At 42.5% G+C, this 20,570-nt stretch overlaps 1 protein-coding gene and 1 non-coding gene across 2 annotated transcripts; one reads left to right on the forward strand and one right to left on the reverse strand.

Annotated features, from left to right (window-relative positions):
• The first annotated feature begins 804 nt into the window (after positions 1-804).
• Positions 805-12,661, forward strand: LOC120046406 (CD9 antigen-like). Its single transcript, XM_038991615.1, has 9 exons — positions 805-928; positions 2,772-2,893; positions 5,928-6,030; positions 6,244-6,341; positions 7,635-7,709; positions 7,878-7,979; positions 8,159-8,248; positions 10,155-10,238; positions 10,500-12,661. Exons 2-9 carry the CDS (start codon positions 2,828-2,830, stop codon positions 10,665-10,667), a joined length of 786 nt encoding a protein of 261 aa, XP_038847543.1. The 5' UTR covers positions 805-928; positions 2,772-2,827; the 3' UTR covers positions 10,668-12,661.
• A 7,078-nt stretch (positions 12,662-19,739) lies between these two features.
• On the reverse strand, positions 19,740-19,795 carry LOC120046890. Its single transcript, XR_005476872.1, has one exon. It is a non-coding gene; the product is annotated as a U7 small nuclear RNA (small nuclear RNA).
• Between the last annotated feature and the right edge of the window lie 775 nt (positions 19,796-20,570).

Raw genomic sequence — 20,570 nt, forward strand, 5'->3', positions numbered from 1 at the left:
TGCTGGTTATAACATGGCAATAAAGAAGAGAGAGAAAAGAGGGACCAGTTTAATGTTTTAAGTGGGATGCTGCAGTTTTGCACATTGTTATTTATTTTTCTTTGACATGGTGCAATATTATTTTGTTCAGATTGTATTCGTTTTGAATTGTTAGATTTATATGCACTTTGTTTATATACATTAAAAAGTTATACTTTAAAATGCAAATGTTTAATAGCATTTTCATAACAAACCAATGCATTTTTAAATACATTGTGGTTAAGGTAGAGTATGATTTCATTTAATAATTTAATTAGAATTGTTTTAACACCAATCAGTCAAACTATCGCAAACTGTTCGACTTGAAAAAAAATACAAAACATATTTTTTTTAATAGCCGTTTGGGAGCCAAAAGAGCCGGCTCTTTGTGGTGAGCTAAGCCGAACGGCTCACTGAAAAGAGACAGAATGCCCATCACTATTCTGTATAAGCACTTTGCGACATCTGCTGACGTAAAAATGGCTTTATAAATACATTTGATTTGATCATTTGATCATGAAAGGCCTATATGATATACTGTATGTGGCTATAACTGTACAGTACACTTATCTGCTTACTAATGTTCACTCATTATTACCTGCACAACACACCTGCTTGTCGCATAACGAAAGTGTTTTCTCAGAACTGGCCAAAGATAAGTTTCATTTCACCATCATTGCCACTCCTAAATCCTCTATTATCCCGTTTTCTGAGTTATACTGCCCCCCCACCCTTCACTCAACAACCTAATCCAATCAAATGATTCATTCGGATTGAGGGGTTGGACTTAAACCAGACGAAATCCCACAACACATTGTTTTCTTCACACACGTCTGAAATTTAAGAACGGGTTGGTGTTGCAGTTACATTCTGCAGTGTGAAGAGACTGATCTGCACGTAAATAATCCAGGTAGGTGTATTTGTTAAAGCATGCTTTACATTTCCCTCACTGTAGTTCGAGGTAGAAGATCAAACACGAGCTGTTACAAAATGTTCGTAATGAAGTATTTACCTTGCAATGATTCAACCCTGTCTATGACTGTATAGTTAACTAAATACTTCCACCAACCCTCGTATGGGGTCAATTTCACGCCCTATGTATTGAATTCAAAATCAAAATAAATCGGGAACATGAAAAATAAACCTGAGAATATAAACATTATATTTGAGGACAGGTGAAATAATGGATGTTGAAATAAAAACAACAACAATTGAAAGCAAAATGTATAGAATTGTAAACAAAAATAAGACATCAAAAGCAAAACCCTAAAACTTGTAAGCAAATAATTTAAAAGCGAGAGTAAAACTTTGACAAATGATTAACAAAAATATTTGAAAACGAATGCAAAAATCATTTTAGGTTAAACTTTCCCAGCAACCAATCCTATTGAATACATTTTTTTCTACGCTCTTGCCTGCATGTACTACCTTTTGGTTACGCTACTCGTATCTTTGCTTTCACAGCCATGCTTTTCGATTGCGAGTTTTTGCATTATTTTTCCGTGAAGGGCGGGGTTTAGGAGAAGGCGTAGACAATGAGGTAGACTGACGGTTCGTTTTAACCCAATCAATGAACATGATAGACAGGCTTTTATATTGCCTACTTAGGTAGACGGTCTGACGTAACTTCGTTTTAGCTAACGTACTTCAATTGTCACGGGTCAATAATTGTCACGGGTCAATAATGTACGGATATTGGAAGCATGTCTATTAATGACAAACTATCTAACTACTTAGGTAAACATATGAATTATCTGTTGCACAACGTTTGCGCAGGTGTTGGTAACTGCGCCGAACGTTGTGCAACAGGTAACACGGAACCCAAACCGGCTGCGCTCGTGCGCCATCGTACATACATTTATTTTGCCCCCCCACACCAAACGCGATCACGACACGCAGGTTAAAATATCAAAACAAACTCTGAACCAATGACATTCATTTGGGGACAGGTCGAAAAGCATTAAACATGTATGGCAATTTAGCTAGTTAGCTTGCACTTGCTAGCTAACGTTAATTTGTCCTATTTAGCTAGCTTGCTGTTGCTAGCTAATTTGTCCTGGGATATAAACATTGAGTTGTTATTTTACCTGAAATGCACAAGGACCTCTACTCCGACAATTAATCCACACAAAACGGCCAACCGAATCGTTTCTAGTCATCTCTCCTCCTTCCAGGCTTTTTCATCGTTTAACTTATATGGTGATCGCATCTAAACTTTCATTGTATTACCAGACTACCGGCAAAACAGTTCGTCTTTCAATCACCACAGTGGGTATAACCAATGAGGAGATGGCACGTGGGTACCTGCTTCTATAAACCAATGAAGAGATGGGAGAGGCAGGACTTTCAGCGTGATCTGCGTCAGAAATAGGAATAACTTCTATTTTAGCCCTTGGCGTCGCAATAATTGAATAACATGGATTTCAAAATGTATTTTGCTACGCTCGCGCACGTGTCCGGTCGGGTAAGCATGTTAATTCATATGTTTACCTAAGTAGTTAGATGGTTTGTCATTAAATGTATTAGACATGGTTCTAATATCCGTACATTGACCCGTGACTGACAATTGACCCATCCTCAAATGTTTAAATTCAACTTTATTTTTCATGTTCACGATTTATTTTATTTTGAATTCAATACATATGGCGTGAAATCGACCCCATACCCTCAACAGTCTATTACCCATCACCGCACTTTTTTCACACACATTGTAAACATCTAAATGTTTACAATATCTTCCATTCTTTTCCCAGGACACCAGACTGTATTTCTGACTTTCTGAGTGTAGCGTGTAAGCAAACTTTTGATCATGGCACTGGACGGATGTGGCCAGCTGTGCAAGTGTATCCTCATCCTTTTCAACATCCTTTTTGCCGTAAGTATCCGTAATCTAAATAAACTGTAGTCCTAGTGGTAACAAATTGGTATCTGGTGTGTATGAGAAAGAGAATGGTGCTGGTGTAAAATGTGAATAGTTCAAAGGGCATTGTATATTTATCTTTGATCAACCTAGGCAGCATTTGCCATTTACTGATTTGGAAATAAGCTTTACTTAAAGTCAAATAGCTAAATCTCATATTTAAATTTGGTCCAGACCCTTGCTACCAGCTCTGTATGGGTAAGAGATTCACTGCTGTTATTAAAAAGCTGCATGTATTGTCTGTCTGAATAAACCCCTTTCCCATCAAAGTATCAGCTCATGTCTATTGCTCACAGTTGTCCACTTCAAATCAAATTGGATTTGTCACGTGCCGAATATAACTGGTGTAGACTTTACTGTGGAATGCTTGCTTATGAGTCCTTCCCAGCGATGCAGATTTTTAAAAGAACAATACAAATAAAATAGTAACACAAGCAATAAAATAAAATACAGGAGAATAGAGCTACAGACAGGGAGTACCAAATCAATGTGCAGCTATATACAGGGAGTACCACATCAATGTGCAGAGGTACGAGGTATTTGAGGTAGATATGTACATGAAGGCAGGGTAAAGTGACTAGGCTTCAGGATAGATAATGATAAAAGGTAAAATAAAGTAACAGCAGCAAATTGTGTGTAATGTGGATGTAGGTCTGTGTTTCGGTATGCGTGTGTGTTCATGCGTATGTAGTGTACGCACACATCAGTTCTCCTTCATTAATGGAAATGAACAAGACATTTTGTTTCAACATGTTGGCGTTCATCCACACAACCGCTTAGGTGACCTTTCTGATCGGGCTTTTATATCCAATCAATGTAATAAGAATACAAAAGAAGCAACAAAACAACATTTACCTTGCTGCTGAAAAGCAGGCCTAAATCATTGAAATATGAGCCGACAGTTGCAAAACCACAGACTTACTGCATCATTGGGGTGTGGTTAGTCCACTAACTGATAATCGAAGCAGGGGAATTCCCATATTAATGAATCAAAAGTAAGACACGAAATCAAAAACAAACTTAAATAGCAGAGTAGAATCACAAGTGTGCTGTTTAATTCGTTGAACTAGTTTAATCCTGCCCACTGTCTGAGGAAGCTATTCTTTTCAGTATTTATTCTGTGCTTTGAAAGGAATGCCTCTTGAAACATTTTCTTAATGTCTTGTTTATCTAGCGTTCCCAAACTAGACTATTTATTTATAGTCCTTTTTTTCTAAACAGTGCTGCACCTCACATTACATGATGACATTAGTCATCATGTTACCAATCATCATTTTCGGATGAAAACCTTCTCCAAAACAAACTTTTCAGGAAATGAAAGAAAACGTCCATATTTTCCCATTAAAAAAGATACAATTATGAAACTTCAGAAGCTATTTTGAATACATTTCTTGGTCCTAGAGTCATGAAATGTTCACAGTACATTGAGGGGAGTTACTGCTTCCAATATACAGTACAAGTCGAAAGTTTGGACACACGTACTCATTCAAGGGTTTTTATTTTTACTATTTTCTAAACTCAGCAAAAAAAGAAACGACCTCACTGTCAACTGTGTTTTATTTTCAGCAAACTTAACATGTGTAAATATTTGTATGAACATAACAAGATTCAACCACTGAGACAAACTGAACAAGTTCCACAGACATGTGACAAATGGAATAATGTGTCAAAATGAAAAGTAACAATCAGTATCTGGTGTGGCCACCAGCTGCATTAAGTACCGCAGTGCATCTCCTCATGGACTGCACCAGATTTGCCAGTTCTTGCTGTGAGATGTTACCCCACTCTTCCACCAAGGCACCTGCAAGTTCCCAGGCGTGCTCAATGGGATTGTGATCCGGGCTCTTCGCTGGCCATGGCAGAACACTGACATTCCTGTCTTGCAGGAAATCACGCACAGAACGAGCAGTATGGCTGGTGGCATTGTCATGCTGGAGGGTCATGTCAGGATGAGCCTGCAGAAAGGGTACCACATGAGGGAGGAGGATGTCTTCCCTGTAACGCACAGCGTTGAGATGGCCTGCAATAACAAGCTCAGTCCGATGATGCTGTGACACACCGCCACAGACCATGACAGACCCTCCACCTCCAAATCAATCCCGCTCCAGAGTACAGGCCTCGGTGTAACGCTCATTCCTTCGACGATAAATGAGAATCTGACCATCACCTCTGGTGAGACAAAACCGCAACTCATCAGAGAAGAACACTTTTTGCCAGTCCTGTCTAGGGTCCAGCACCGGTGGGTTTGTGCCCATAGACGATGTTGTTGCCAGTGATGTCTGGTGAGGACCTGCCATACAACAGGCCTACAAGCCCTCAGTCCAGCCTCTGTCTATTGCGGACAGTCTGAGCACTGATGGAGGGATTGTGCGTTCCTGGTGTAACTCGGGCAGTTGTTGCCATCCTGTACCTGTCCCGCACGTGTGATGTTCGGAGGTACCGATCCTGTGCAGGTGTTACACGTGGTCTGCCACTGCAAGGACGAGTCTTAGGTGTCTCACAGTACGGACATTGCAATTTATTGCCCTGGCCACATCTGCAGTCCTCATGCCTCCTTGCAGCATGCCTAAGGCGCATTCACGCTTTTGGTGCCTTCAGTAGAAAGGCCTCTTTAGTGTCCTAAGTTTTCATAACTGTGACCTTAATTGCCTACTGTCTGTAAGCTGTTAGTGTCTTAACGACCGTTCCACAGGTGCATGTTCATTAAACAAGCATGGGAAACAGTGTTTATTAAACCCTTTACAATTAAGATCTGTGAAGTTACTTGGATTTTTACGAATTATCTTTGAAAGACAGGGTCCTGAAAAAGGGACTTTCTTTTTTTGCTGAGTTTATATAGATAACGGGCTTCGTTGACAAAATCCAGAAGTATCCCTTCACTACTAGAACATATTTTACACTATATTTGTAACATCTTGTGTGAGACTGATCTTGAGGTGTGGTTGCACAACCGGTTTCATGCACAGTTTGTGGTTTCTTCTTCTGACAGCTGGTGGGTTTTGCAATGTTGGGGTTGGGCTTGTGGCTGAGGTTCAGCTCTGAGACCAGAGGATTTTTCAACGTAGACCTCAACACACAACAGTTTGTCATCGGTGAGCTCACAACACTGCTCTCTATAAATCTCATCCCCAAATGTTTAGGAAAGCTTTTTGCAGCTGTAAGCCATGGATAGACAGACTATACAACTTTGTTTATTGATGACTTATAAACCACTTAAATCATTTATAAAGTAAACCTTTTTAAGTGTTACTGAAAAATAATTAGCATTGACAAATGGGCATCTCTTTCTCCCTCTCGTACTGTAGGTGTGTCAGTGTTGATTGCTTTAGGAGCAGTGATATTGCTCGTGGCTGTTTTCGGAGACTATGGAGCATGCAATGAGAATAGGACTGCATTGGGAGTGGTAAGCTACAACGAAAATAAAAACATCAATTTTCCATTAGTTACACTACACTGAAGTGGGGGTACAAAGTATTTGACAGCCCTGATTTAGAGGCTTGAGTGGGCAGAGGTAAGTAACCTGAGCTAATAACATACATTAGTTTCACTTCCTAATAAGAGTTCCTCACTAGAAAGTATCTCAACTTGTTCAGCCCAATATTTCACCCAAAGCCCATACCCACAAAGCACCAGTGGAAATCTAATATGTGACATGGAGTGTTTGGATTGTTGAGTGAACCTGCTGCTTTTTCCCGCCACAGAATTCTTAGGTTCTCCTTGCCGCACCTCTGCCCTCTCAAGGGCCTAGCAAGCACTTGTCATCAATCCCTCAACTGATCCGCTACCTCAAGAGCCATGGTGCACTTTGCAACCATAGAGGAGCACTGGGAATCTTGCCTCTGTCTGAGAAGGCCAGAGACTTTTAAGCTCCCATTTAACAAGAGCTTGAGATAGGAAATACTTGCTTCCTGTATGAAGCTTTGCTGCAGGACATGCCTTAGGCATACATTTTTGTGTATGACCAACTCAGTGGGTGACCCGTTTCCTGGTTCACCACCATTCCATGGGTATTGCGACAGGTTTCCAGTTCTTAGGGATAGTGAGTTCAAGGAAGAGGTCAAAGGGTCTAACAAAGTTCCTAGATTTGGAAAACACTTTCACAGCATGAAATAACCCCTACGAAACACACTACAGTCCTAGATGTCAGAGAGAAACAGATGATGCAATTATGATTGCTTCATATCTCAGATTGACAAAGCAATGCACTTACTAATTTACAGCTATGATGAGCTGAAACTTGTTTTTGGCTACAGGTTCAAGGTAGAAATCAGACAGTGAATTATTTCTTGCTCATTTGTTGCCATTTTGAGGCAGCGATTGCTTTCTCTGTGTGGTTTATTATTGGATGAATGACTGAGTGTGTCATACAGTATGATCGCTCTCACATTAAAATCAGCACTCATGTTGAGGAATGTTAGCGCTTCTATGCTTGAGTAGCTTGTGAAGATAGCCAGTGATTTACTTTAGAGGCACATAGTAACCTTCAGTTTCTCAGAAAGGTCATGGTCTTTTCTCATTGTTGCAACTTCAAATTCAACTTGATTTATTGTGCATACATTTAACGTCAACACAAATAAGAAATAAGTCAATTTAAAGGACAGTTTATACATATCCAGTGATACATATAACCACAGTGTGGTAATTCATACTGTATGTGTTCTGCTGTTTACCTGATTTGTTTACCTGCCCCTCCCAGTTTTCCTGCCTGCTGGCTATCCTGGCTCTATTAGAGATTGGAGCCGGTGTGTTCGCCTACATGAGAAGCGATGAGGTGAGAGAGAGAAGGGAAAGAGGGAGTGAGAGAATTATGAATGATAAACAACTTCAAGCCAAGGCTTCCCTTTCATGCAGATCACCAAACCCTGTGCTATTTCATTAAGTGGTAGTAGTACACGATGTAACTCTACCTCATGTGTTGTCTTCTATTTTTGCTGTGCAGGTGGGAGAGCAGCTGGCAAAATTCTATATGACTGTGTACGCTCAGTATGTGGACAAAGGAGACCCTGGCTTGGCTGTTACCCTGTCCATGTTCCACAATGTGGTAAATATCAAACCTATTCCCAAACTATTAATAGCATCACAGCTTTAGTTAGGCACGTTTCACTCCATCAGAGCTAATTCAATCCACAGCTCTTTAACAATTGTACAACTATTGTAACAATTATGTACACATTCTGAATGGCACTTGCCTTCTCTCTCTCTCTCTCTCTCTCTCTCTAGTTGCACTGCTGTGGAATCATTGGTGCCTTGGACCTCTTGGTCAAAAAAACATGTCCGGATACCGGCTTTTTGGAGACCTTCACTCTCCCTGTGAGTGTGTTCATTATAGGCCAAATCCTATTAACTTAAAAAACATGTGCAACTTGAACTTCAATGTATTTCATGCATTGTTGTCCATCCAATGGATATTTGCGAGTAAATATAAGTTACAGGTGCAGAAGCTGCCCTGTGCCCATTTTCTCAAAGGCGCAGCATTTTTCGCTTATCCGTTCACAGCGTGCCTCTCCAGGTTGCTGTTGGAGAGACGCATTGCTGCGGCGCTCCACCAACGTTCCATCAAATCTAGCATAAATCATGTAGCAAATACAAGATATGGTAGAAAGAGTGTGGCCTTTTTCTGTAGCCTACAGGCTGGAGATAATCTATAACAATGTAACGAGATGGACACTTTTACAACATGCAGATTTCTCCGATCAAAGAACCAAACCTAAAATGGCACCCAATCAAACGTGCTTACACGTTAACAACATATCCTAAAAACAGGACAGGTCAAAGTAAAATGGACAATCAGGCTAGTCACAACTGCTGTCCAGGAGTTGCACCTTCTGGGTTAAATTGTCATGATCAGTGGCTTCAAGTTTGTATCTGTAAATTTGTTGACGAGCTGATCATAGCGAAAAATGTAATACTTCTGCATTTCCTGCTGTGTAAACACATTGCAAATAGGCTCAGGATAACTCCTGATAATGTTGGATAGCTGATATTCAGAGTTTTTAACCGCCAAATTGATTAGTCACAGCCAATGCAACGTTTAACAAACGGTGGGCCTACCACATGGATGGACATTCATAAAATTCCATTGTGGGCTGACACAGTTGGCTACACCCCAGTAAGCACGGACCGACACCTTTTGGACATCATCCGGCATTCATTTCCACGTCCACAGATGTTGGTTTTTGGTCCAATCATAGACGTCTATGATTGGTTCAGATTTGGTGCGACCTTGATTAATGTCCACGGACACTGATTTTTGATCCAGTCCGAACCAAATTAGATTTCGTCTGGTGTGGACCGGCCTAGATTTGGTCCAAACATAGACGTCTATAAACAACATCTTTTCAACTTTCATTCAGAACCGAAAATAAAACTGATTTCAAAGTCCGGAAATTATGTATTTTTCAATGTGCCATAAAATACAGAACCTAAATTGAACATGATTTCTGGGAAAATACGTATTTTAGGCAGATTTTCAACGTCATTTTGCTTACTGGGACCATTTTGTTTCATTTCGCCAGGACCGGCCCTTTACCGGTGCATAGTCGTTTCTCTTTTTTTTTTACCCCTTTTTTCTCCCCAATTTCGTGGTATCCAATTGGTAGTAGTTAGTCTTGTCTCATTGCTGCAACTCCCGTACGGACTCGGGAGAGGCGAAGGGGGACAGGTTAGGGTCAGTCCTCCGAAACACAACCCAACTGCTTCTTGACACAACGCACATCCAACCCGGAAGCCAGCGCGTTGTGTCAGAGGAAACCCCATACACCTGGCGACCTGGTCAGCGTGCACAGTGCCCGGCCCACCACAGGAGTCGCTAGTGCGCGATGAGACAAGGCTATCCCTGCCAGCCAAACCCTCCCTAACCCGGATGACGCTGGGCCAATTGTGCGTCGCCCCATGGGCCTCCCGGTCGCGGCCGGCTGCGACAGAGCCTGGGCTCAAACCCAGAATCTCTGGTGGCACAGCTAGCACTGCGATGCAGTGCCTTAGACCACTGCGCCACCCGGGAGGCCCAATTCAGTCGTTTCTCATATTGACTGTATAACTGACTATAATAAAAACATATGTAAAATAATCTGTCGACTGTGACAAATTACATTTGTTACTTTATTTATTCTACTACGGAGGCATCGAGGAGCCTGGCCTAGATTTCCATATCTCTCCTCTGTACTGAGCCCAAGGCCCTAACCTGTCCCCCTCTGGTGTCTCTGTCCCCCTGCAGGCCTGCCCCACAGTGATCGTCAACCTCTTTGAGTCCAAAGCGCCTCTGGTGATGGGCCTCTTCCTTGGGACTGCTGCTATGCTGGTAGGCAATACTACACACAGTTCAGTGGACAAATTTGTTAACCAGGGTAGACGTTGGTGCAGGGTTAGAAATGCACTGGTTAGAAGAGAGAGCCACAGACGGGTGTTAAACATTGTTCCCGTGCTGAATGTGATGAAACTGATTGTCAGAGGAGAGTTGAAGCAAACCAACCCTCTGCTTCTCCTTAGTTATAAACACATACCTTTGTCTGTTTCTCCCATCCTATATCATCCCTTCCTTTCCCTCTCTCCATCCTTTCAGATCTTGGCCCTGGTGTGCAGCTCCCTCCTCAGCAAAGAGATCCAGCGCTCCCAGTCCTCTCCTCCCCCCTACATCCTCCTCTCCTCTACTGTCCTCTCCCCCCCTAACCAGGACCCTGTGGTCTTTACCCCGCTCCCCGTCATCATACCTGTGGCTGATGCACTGTAACTCCTTACCCCTCCATCTTTATTTACACCAGTGATCTATCATTCTTTCCTTGCACACTCACAGATCCTTTCTCTTTCCACTACTCAGTAAGGTCAATGTCTAGTCTCACTGCAAGCTATCCAACTTCTCCCATTAAATGTCTGGAATTAGTGTTTCTCGTCTTCAATTCACACTCTCTTGGTAGATTTGCTTGTCTCAGAAACAATATTTTAGGTGGGGATTTGCACTCATGAATCTCACCCTGTTACAGCATGTGGTCTAATCCTGAAGGTGAGGGGGGATGATCGCTCCACCCTGCTCTCTTTATCTGATCCCATTCTGCTTAACCCTTTCCTCCCTGCATCCCCACCTTCTCCTGTTGCTCCTAGATCATGGCCCTAGTGTGCTGCAGCATCCTCATGAAACAGATCAAGATGAGTCACCTCTCTGCCCCCTATACCACAGCCAGGCCGTGTACTGAGGGGACAGGACCACCACCATATTCAAACACAGTTTTCTCCAGTTGGAGACCAAACCAGATAGTTGTCATTCAGTGATCATCACCCCATCCTTTCACGTGATACTTCTGGAGAGGTGCCCAATAAAAACGGATGTCCTAATTAGCTTTCATTCATTTGCGTAGCTGGACAGGGCTCTAGATCATCTTGACATGCCATTAGCAGCGTTCAGAATGAGACCACACCATCCATTTAGATGACATATGAACAGGGCAGACAAGACACTGTTGCTCTGTAGCAGTTGTTTGTTCTGCCCCTCTTCCCACTGTAGTCCTTAATCTTCATTTTCTTTAAACTTTTTAATCACTTATCAAATGTTAGTGAATAGCTGCTCTTGCTGACATGAATGCTGCTTCCATGAATGGGACCATTTTATTAATATATTCAATGCTGTGTATGACTGAGGGCACTACTGTAATCAGAGAAGTGAAGCTGCTCATGCTTAAAAAAATTCACTGTCCAACATGTTGACCTTTCCCTGTAATCACATCAATTTAGAATCATGTTTGTGTTGCAATACATATCAATGTACTGCTGACAGAATTAGCATCTTAAAATGAGTGATCTTAGAAAATGTATTTCTTAAGGTTATAATTTTTACAAGGATTTAACTGCGAACTGGATTGATCTGTAGTTGGTTCTCCATGCCAAATTGAGTACATTTATTAACAATGTAGTTAATTAACATCTTAATCAGTCTTTACAATACTAATCCCCCAACTCCAGCTCCACTTGTACGCTCTGAGATGATATGAAACACCTTTGATTTCTTCATTCCATGTTTGGATGTTGACGTTGGATGATATCATATACAAAGTTGAGTCAGGGATCCTTAAATATGGCTCTGGAATGTTCAAATTTGCTTGACTTATTCTATTACTTTGATGTCAACTGATTTTTATAAGCAAACTAATGTATGCAACTAGGATACATTTCCTTGTAATTTTGAGTCACTCAAACCTTATTGCTCTTGGGAATCATCTCCCTGAATGCCCTGTCAAGCAGCAGTTGTAATGGAGGCGGAGTGTGATAGAATAAACACTTCATATGGAGTGCCTTGATACACTAGCCAAAGTGTTGCCCAGTAAACGCAGGCCGTGTCAGGCAGGAGTAGGCCAAATGGTGTACCTAACCAGGTCAAGTGTCTTGTAGCGAGTCTTATTTTATAGGTCTTCATGAGAATTTCAATGAGAGAACTGCTTATGTTCTGTTGCAAGCTAATACTACTGACTGTGTAACGTATTTTCTATTTTTTAAATTTAACTAGGCAAGTCAGTTAATTAAGAACAAATTCTTATTTACAATGACGGCCTACCCCAGCCAAACCCTAACGACGCTGGGCCAATTGTGCGCCGCCCTATGGGACTCCCAATCACGGCCGGTTGTGATGGAATCGAACAAGGGTCTGTAGTGACACCTCTTGCACTGAGATTCTGTGCCACTCATGGCACCAAATGTGGAGCTTTTTGTTAAAATAAATAGTTTTTCCCCCTCTTGTCTGATGTCATTGTGCTTACTGCATGACTGAATAAGTGCTGAAGAAGAACAAATCGTGAGTAAACGTGTATTTGTTCAGTTGTCCAGCTATGTTCCTACAAATGAGTAACAGTTAATGTAACTAAGACCGCAAATACATGTGAGTGTCACATTGAATACTGTAAGAAACAAGTACATTTGAGCACTACAGTATTAATACAGTACATTATAATAACTTCAAGAAATGGATGGTTTATACTCCCACCTTGTGCTCACAATTGTCCAAACCATTATAGGAGTGTTAATTCAACCACTGAAGCAGCCCTCAATACAGTCCCCGTCTGCTGGGGAGCACATGAAGTAGAGCTGTTGTGGATGAGGACAGGAGAACACATTCAAATGCACTGACCACAGAGTACTGTATCAAACTCAGTCTATAATATGACCCCATTGGCTGAAACTGACCTGGTCCTCCAGGTGGGAGGGACTTCCTGTGGGTAAAGACTGGAAGGTGGTGATTGTGAGCCTCCGGGTGTGACGGGGTTGGGCAGGTGGTGGGGGAGGAGCCTGGGAGTCACCACGGCTGGGACAGCTGAAAAACGAGACAAAACAACGTGGAGGTTTTCTTCAGACAAAATAACTGCCTGTTCACTATATGGACAGTTATTTAGTGGAGCTGAGCAGCAGGTTCTGTGGAAAAACCTACAGAATATGGATATTTCATGCATCTTTGCAGTGCTTTCTCTGTGCTGTTGCATGTAAACAAACAGGAACTATAGTGGAACAACCTACCCATCATAGATGAGCAGCCAGCGGGCCTGTGGTGTGTCTGGGTAGGCCAGACAGTAGTGCACCAGGAGCACCAGGCCAGGGTCCATGTCTGGGGGGCTCAGCAGACCCACCTCCAGGTGCAGAGGTCGCCCCTGAAGTAGACTGAGTGGTCGATGTTTCTCTGAGTAGAAGCTGCTGTAGTGCTCATCTACAGGCAGAAGTAAACATGGGGAGGGTAAGTGGTTAGTTGGCAGATACAGTATGATAAAAACCACTCCTCAGAGTCCTACATAGCTCTGCTGCTACTCCTGAAGGTTTCATTACTTATACAGTCCTACCTGTAGCGATTCGTAGCTGGACAGCCAATGAGCCCTGAGTGGGGACAGGGGTGGTGTTCCTCACCTTCCCTGGAAAACCAGGAGAAGACCTGCACTCCACCATCAACCTACACAGAGGACAAGCTCATGTTACACTATCCCATATGTACTAAAGGATTGCAAGTTCATCATCATGGTTTGAAAGCATTAGCATTCAAATGGTAACTTCTGGGAAAAATAATGAAATACATTTGCTAGTGATTTGAACCATTTGTTCTTGTAGTAAAATGGCTTTACCGGACAGGTGAGTCTTCAGACGTGGTGTTGTGTTTATGTTGTTGAACTCCAACAAGTGGACCATGGCCTGACCATCCTCCTAACCAAACAGACATGAGCAACAGGTCAAAAGAAAGAACATCAAACTATAACATACAAAATAATCATACACAAGTAATATGTTGAACAGTTTTATAAGGATGTGGAGTAGCAGTACAGTAACGTACGTATCTGTGCACTCCACAGCCATCCATGGGTACACTGTACAGGTCAGAGGTCATCCTCTGGGGGGGTGCAGGACACGTGGCTGTCCACAGGCAGAGGGGGAAGGGTGGCCGTGGGGTCCACCAGAGAGCCAGGGACCGCAAAGACAAATTGACTCCCTGATGTACACTCTGAGGGTTGACACACACACAGCCTGAGGACCTAAGACACAAATCAGCGCATTGTGTAAACTAATGAGTAGCAAAGCAGTTCGAAAACGGACATTCCCGAAATACCAAGCATGTGCACATGGTCTTGGACACGCTGGAAGACCACTTCCACTCCTCCTACTTAGATCTTCCTCTGGGACGTGTTTTGATGTCGGCAAAACACCAAACTGCCAACTGTTATGGATTCTCCATAGCAACACCAAGACCCGTAGCTTGAGATCGAGAGACTAACCATTCACAAGGTAAGAGCAGCAACCTAAGGAGCCGTCACAGTCATGGTCGGACAAGCCACATGGTGTGTGTGTGTATCGGCCTTTAAACCAGGGTCTGTATGGAGGAAACGGGACTGGTGTGACAAACCAGGTTTTTGAACTTCTACATAAGAAAGTGGATATTTGATACTGAAGTGAAACCAATTACACTGTTGTCTCCAGGATCACCTAGTAGAGGTGAGGTGCCCTCTTGTGGTTCTTTATAGTGCATGCACTGATATGAGACAACCACCACCTTTCAATAGTGGTGCAGTTCACACATACAGTAGAAATATTCAAGATGAAGACTTACCTTTCATCACTGTGTCTGGCAGATCTCCAGGGGCCCTGGGTTGGGACGATGAAGGGAAGGAATGGTTGAAGGTTGTGGATGAATGATGTGATGGTGTGAGGGGTTATGAATGGGGTTGGTGGTAGGATGGGGTGCATGGGTTGGACTCGCCACAGGAGTGTGGGCAAATCTTCCTCTTCTATAACGGTCAGAATCTAGGGGAGCTTGAGCCCCTGATGTCTTTTCGGCATGTGTACTGGGATCATAGCTTTGGTCCTGGTCGTAGATGAACATTCCAGGATGGTAGTAGAAGTAGTAGTAGTAAGGGTCAAAGGGAAAAGGTGGGATTTCAGGAGTTGTAGATTCTGGGGTTTGAGGACTGTTAGTGACAGGAGAAGGCCGAGGTTGGGTAGTAATCTGGATAGGCATTTTGGCCTGGGCGTAGTCATATGGGAGGGCTGGTTGGTGAGAAGTCTCCATAGTGTGAGGAGCAGAGGTCTGAGATGGAGGAGTCAGAGCTCCTTTCGATGGGGCAGAAGATATATGATCAACAGGTTGGGTAATCTGTATGGATCATAAGGCATTGAGTAGTAATAGTATGGGTGATTGTAGTAGTGTGGATAAACTGGATGGCCAGATGCTGGAGTAGAGGTTGAAGAGGATGCAGGCGGAGTAGTGGGGAGGACATTAACAGGGTTTTGTTCTTGTTGAGGGTTGCTGATGGGTGATTTGAGATGAGGGTAGTACAACAGGGGGAAGTTTGGAAAGAGAAGAGGTTGGGTTGCAGCACGGGCAACAGAGGTAGAAATAGTAGACAGGCTCTGAGCTGTGTGTGAATTGGAGGGTTGTTGTTGTGGAGGCCTTTCCACTTTGATCAGGAGACGACGCAGGGGGAGAAGGGACAACTGGAGGTTGTTCGTCCATGGGTCTAGAGGGATTGTTGGTCTGGAGACCAATTCTATGTTTCTGGATCAGTGGAGGCTTGTAAGTGACAATTAAGAGTGTATTGGTAGAATGGGATCTCTGTTAAGGTGGGAGATGAGTTAGGGGAAGTGATATGTTTCAAAGGTTGAAGATGAATAAAAGGGTCATCAGGGTGATGGGATCTCTTGACTTCACCTCTGGGTGTTTGTGGGGTGTAGTAGTGAGGATAGGGTGGAGGGTGAGGCACATGAGAAACAGGAGTTCTACGGTGTGTTTGTGAACTGCTAACAGGGAGAGTAGAGGAGTGAGAGGCAGGGCTATCAGGCTGAGGGAGTTGGGTGGGTTATAGGGAGGCACTTTGGGGTGGTTGAGGTAGTAGTGTGGAAACACCGGGAAGATCGGGTTAGGGGTGTGAGGGGCAGGTGGTTCAACCTGAGGACCATTGGTGGAAGTACCCATCTTGGCACCTGGACTGGGCCCTTCAGGTGTTCCTAATGTTTTGTTCACTCAGTGTAAAACACAACATAATTAAGAAAATAAATTGGTTTAGCAAATTTCATGTAGAAGCAAAAAGGACAGTCAAGTAGCCCTGAGTCATCATTTCCATCCCATGTCATAGCGCAATAGGAGTGCCACGGCTCACCTTTGATGTGATCCCACAGGCAGTGAAGGGTGCAGATATGAACAGCTCTCCATGTTGCCTGTCCATACTGTAGCCACACTGCAGGGCCAACGAAAGCAGTGGTGACCATTTTCTTCTAACTGCAGGGGGAAACCAACACAGCGCACATACAGACCTGACAGTATCCCCATAGACTCATGATAGCATGATAGCAGTAGAAATATAGTTACAGAAACATTGGATTCAGTCAAAATTATGCCTCTAAATCTGTCTGTTCAGCAGCCATAGTGTGCAGGCTGTGTACAATTGTGATAAATGATGCTATATAACTCCACACTTACCCTGGACTTGGAGCCCCTCTTTGGCTCCATGAACTTGCAGTCTGACAGTCATTCCCTGAGACGAGCAGCAGAGGGAGGAGGGGGCCAGGGCCTGAGCCTGGGACACTGGGCAGGACATCTTCACGGGGGTCCCTCTCCAGTTCAGAGGCAACACATAACTACCATCCTGTCAGCAGCACCGCAGGCCACAGGAAATAAGTGAATAATGGTGTGTGAAGAACAATAGAAAAACTTTTATGTTGACAGAATGACAGTCACAGAACAGTTTTGACCTGCCAGTCTGACAAGTTCGGAGAATGGATTGTGACTATGGACATCGAGTTACTTTTAAAGGGGAGAGGGGTGAGTGCTACTTTACCTCTTCTTGCCTGACGTGACAGGCATTATAAGGTAACACAAACATCCGGTCTCGCCATGTCGACTCGACAGAGTAGCCATATTCAGAGGGTAGTTGGGCCAAGGGAACAGCAGAGGCATTCGCTAAAGGCAAGAGGACAAATTAATAGAATAGCCTAGTTGTGCATCATTCACTCACACACCTTGTGGTCAGACTTAGGCTCCTTTAGTCCATTATTGGGCTAACTTTACTCCTTATAGTCCAAGGAGCTTACATGTTCTGTTTAAAGGCGAATTGGCTCTGGAAGCCAAAATAGTAAAATATTCCATCTAAAACGTGAAGCAATTCTCAATTGCAGTATGTTTCTAGAAACATAAATCCCTCTACTTTCATATCACATCAAAATCATTTCACAAATGAAATTACTGTACTGTTAACACAGTTGCAGCCAATAGTCTTTTTTTAGTGACGACTCAAGTTTGTGGCGTCCGTTTTCCATTTACACAAAGGTGTTCAGAGACGCAGATAGCTAATTAGCACAATAGGCCACTGTCTTCCGTATTATTCTGTACGTAAATCCGTGACACCCCATGTAGTATGATATGCTACGTTTCGTATGGTATGTATTCATTTCTAGAAAAAAATGGCTAACTTCAGCTAGGCTAGGGATTAAGGTTAAAGTTAAGTAACCTTCTGTTTTATGTAACCATACCAAACTAAATTGAGTGTCCCAGATTTACACTTACGTCTAGGCTGGGGAACCCTAACTCTAAAAAAGGTGTGTATCAATTTAACTTTTTGTTTTTATAAAAGGATGTCTTGCTGATATGAAAGATAAGGAAGGTCCTTATGCTTACAAAACCCTACCCCAAGCGATGTGAGTTAATGTTCAGACCGAGCGTCAGGGCTCTTTAAAAAACTCAGCTGTATAGAAGACGCCTTCATCCAATGACTAATGTGTAACGGAACTAAGAGTCATGATCAACGGGATAAGTCACTGTCCGATTTACCCGTCTACTATCAGATGTAGGGCTCTTCTCCCTCTGACAGTGAGGGTCATAGTCTCATCTCCACATTCTACCTCTGGCTCCATTCTCATCGAGCTCTCTGCTTTTGCTATCTCACCTCGAACTCGGAGCTTTCCTGCACGCACTCCTAAAACAGACATAACATTAGCCTATTATGCATATTTTGAGAAAATAAATACGTGGCTAGTCAAACTAAACGGGATAGGTTGAATGGTAGAATAGCCTACATGACAAACAGAGCCCACTTATAGCTTAAATGGAGTTACTGAATCTGAGTGGTAACGTTTCTGAATCTGAGTGGTTCTCATCGTTTCCTGTGATGGAAAACTTTCCACGATGTAAATTCTGAAATTTTCCTTGATTGCAATCGCTATTACTGTATGATTTAAATGGCAAATCTTCCGAATGCTTCTCCTCGTGTTGTTTGGCATGGTACTTGCCGTTCTTATCATTGAATACCACCATTCGTTTTCTACCCGAAAGTCGTGATCTGTTCAATTCTTCAAAGTCCTGAGATAATTTATATTTTCGCGCGTTTTCGTATGATTCACCAATTTCACCTGGCTTGGTCTCGTGGAGCTGTCTTCGCGCTGGCATTTCTACGCGGATTCTTGACTGGTTTGTTTTACGGACGTTGGTTTTTGTCGTCGGGATGTCATGAGTCAGTTTATCATTACGGGAGACACTGTCGCTTGAAAGAAGATTTTGTGTGGATTCTGTGAACTCAACAGGTGTGTACATTTATATTTTACCTGTCGAATCGTGAGCCTGACACCGAGTGATTGTTAGAATGTAAAGTAGGAGCATACCGTAACCTTTTTGTTTAAAATACATTGCCAATATGATTTTCTCAACGTGCATCAACGCACCGGGACGAGGCCAAAGGGAAATGTGTATTTTGAATGCTGCGCATGCACCACATGTGTTCACGTATTCAAGTAGTCTTAATTGGCAATTCATCTCAACAATGGCATGCCGATTCCAATTATGCTTGTCATTTATACAGGGATATATAATTACAGGCTTGCTATATAATTTACCATAATAAAAGTCAAGTTGAAACTTAATCACAATACGTTAGAGATGACAAGCTCTCTTCTCTCCACAAGAGGGTGGTATTGTCTTACAAGTCAAAGCACACATTGAATTCTCCAATCCCCCAAGGAGCCTCCTACCATTCCACCCTTACCCTGGTATGGCCAAGTAACATAATTCAGTTCCTATAACTTTGCTTTGTTATTATGGTAGGAAAATAAACCATAATCTGCTGTAGCATAAGAACATCAGCAATTGCTGAGAGGTGAACCTGGCCCTCATCAAGTTTCACCTTTGAATGTATGGGTTAGGGAACCTGCTTTTTTACCAACCCACATGACGTAATACTATAGTATACTATGGTTTAAATACTACAGTATTACTATATTTATACACTATAGTATTCACCGTAGTGTTTTAGCAGAGTAGTGTATTATTTACTGTATTGTTTTTGTATCTTTGATATAAAAGTGGGGTCTTTCTCCTTGAGGAAACCTGCTGGACAAATACTAAAAGAGCAAATGTTCCATAACCTGTATGTAGGTAGGACTGGAGCCTGAACAGATAGTTCAGCTCTTCTGTAACCCGTAGGGAACACAACATATGATCTATACTTGGGATATGGGGGAGGGGAATGGTTGGGGTATATGCAAATTAAAAACTAGTGTTTTTGCAGATGCTGTAGTGCTTTGGGGGGGAATAATACTGTAGTATTTACTATAATATCCGACAGTATACTACACAATTATATAGTAAGCACTACACAATCGAAGGATACTACAGTATGTAGTATAGTATTATACAGTATACTACAAAATTCGAAAGTAAGCACTACATGATCGAGGGAACCTACAGTGTGTAGTGTAGTATACAAAACAATTATATAGTAAGTACTACATATGATCAAGGGATACTACAGTGTGGAGTATATTATTCTACAGTATACTACAACATTCTATAGTAAGCACTACACGATTGAGGGATACTACAGTGTGGAAAATAGTGTTCTATAGAACTGTATAGTAAGTACTATAGTAAACTGTAGTATTTTTGGTGTGGGAACTGCCCTGAAATGAACTTGGAATAATCTAGCAAATTTGTACATCATAGGGATTTTATTTAGTGTTTCCTTTGTAATATCATCACTATAACCATTGCTATTATTGTCATAGTGACACAGTGCCACCACATGACAACATCAATGTTGATCATTATCAACCAAATATTACAGTGGCATGAATTGTACGGACAGCAGTAGGCCTAAGAGTGACAGTGAAAAACAAAAACAAATTCCACTGTACT

Source organism: Salvelinus namaycush, chromosome 4 (assembly GCF_016432855.1).
Source record: "Salvelinus namaycush isolate Seneca chromosome 4, SaNama_1.0, whole genome shotgun sequence".
Lineage (NCBI taxonomy): Eukaryota > Metazoa > Chordata > Actinopteri > Salmoniformes > Salmonidae > Salvelinus > Salvelinus namaycush.

Bases quoted from the DNA above. Each gene is read 5' to 3' on its own strand.
- LOC120046406 (XM_038991615.1), top strand. From the start codon at position 2,828: ATGGCACTGGACGGATGTGGCCAGCTGTGCAAGTGTATCCTCATCCTT. The intron at 6,031-6,243 runs GTGAGCTCACAA...CTCGTACTGTAG, and splicing joins CACACAACAGTTTGTCATCG to GTGTGTCAGTGTTGATTGCT. The intron at 6,342-7,634 runs GTAAGCTACAAC...TGCCCCTCCCAG, and splicing joins ATAGGACTGCATTGGGAGTG to TTTTCCTGCCTGCTGGCTAT.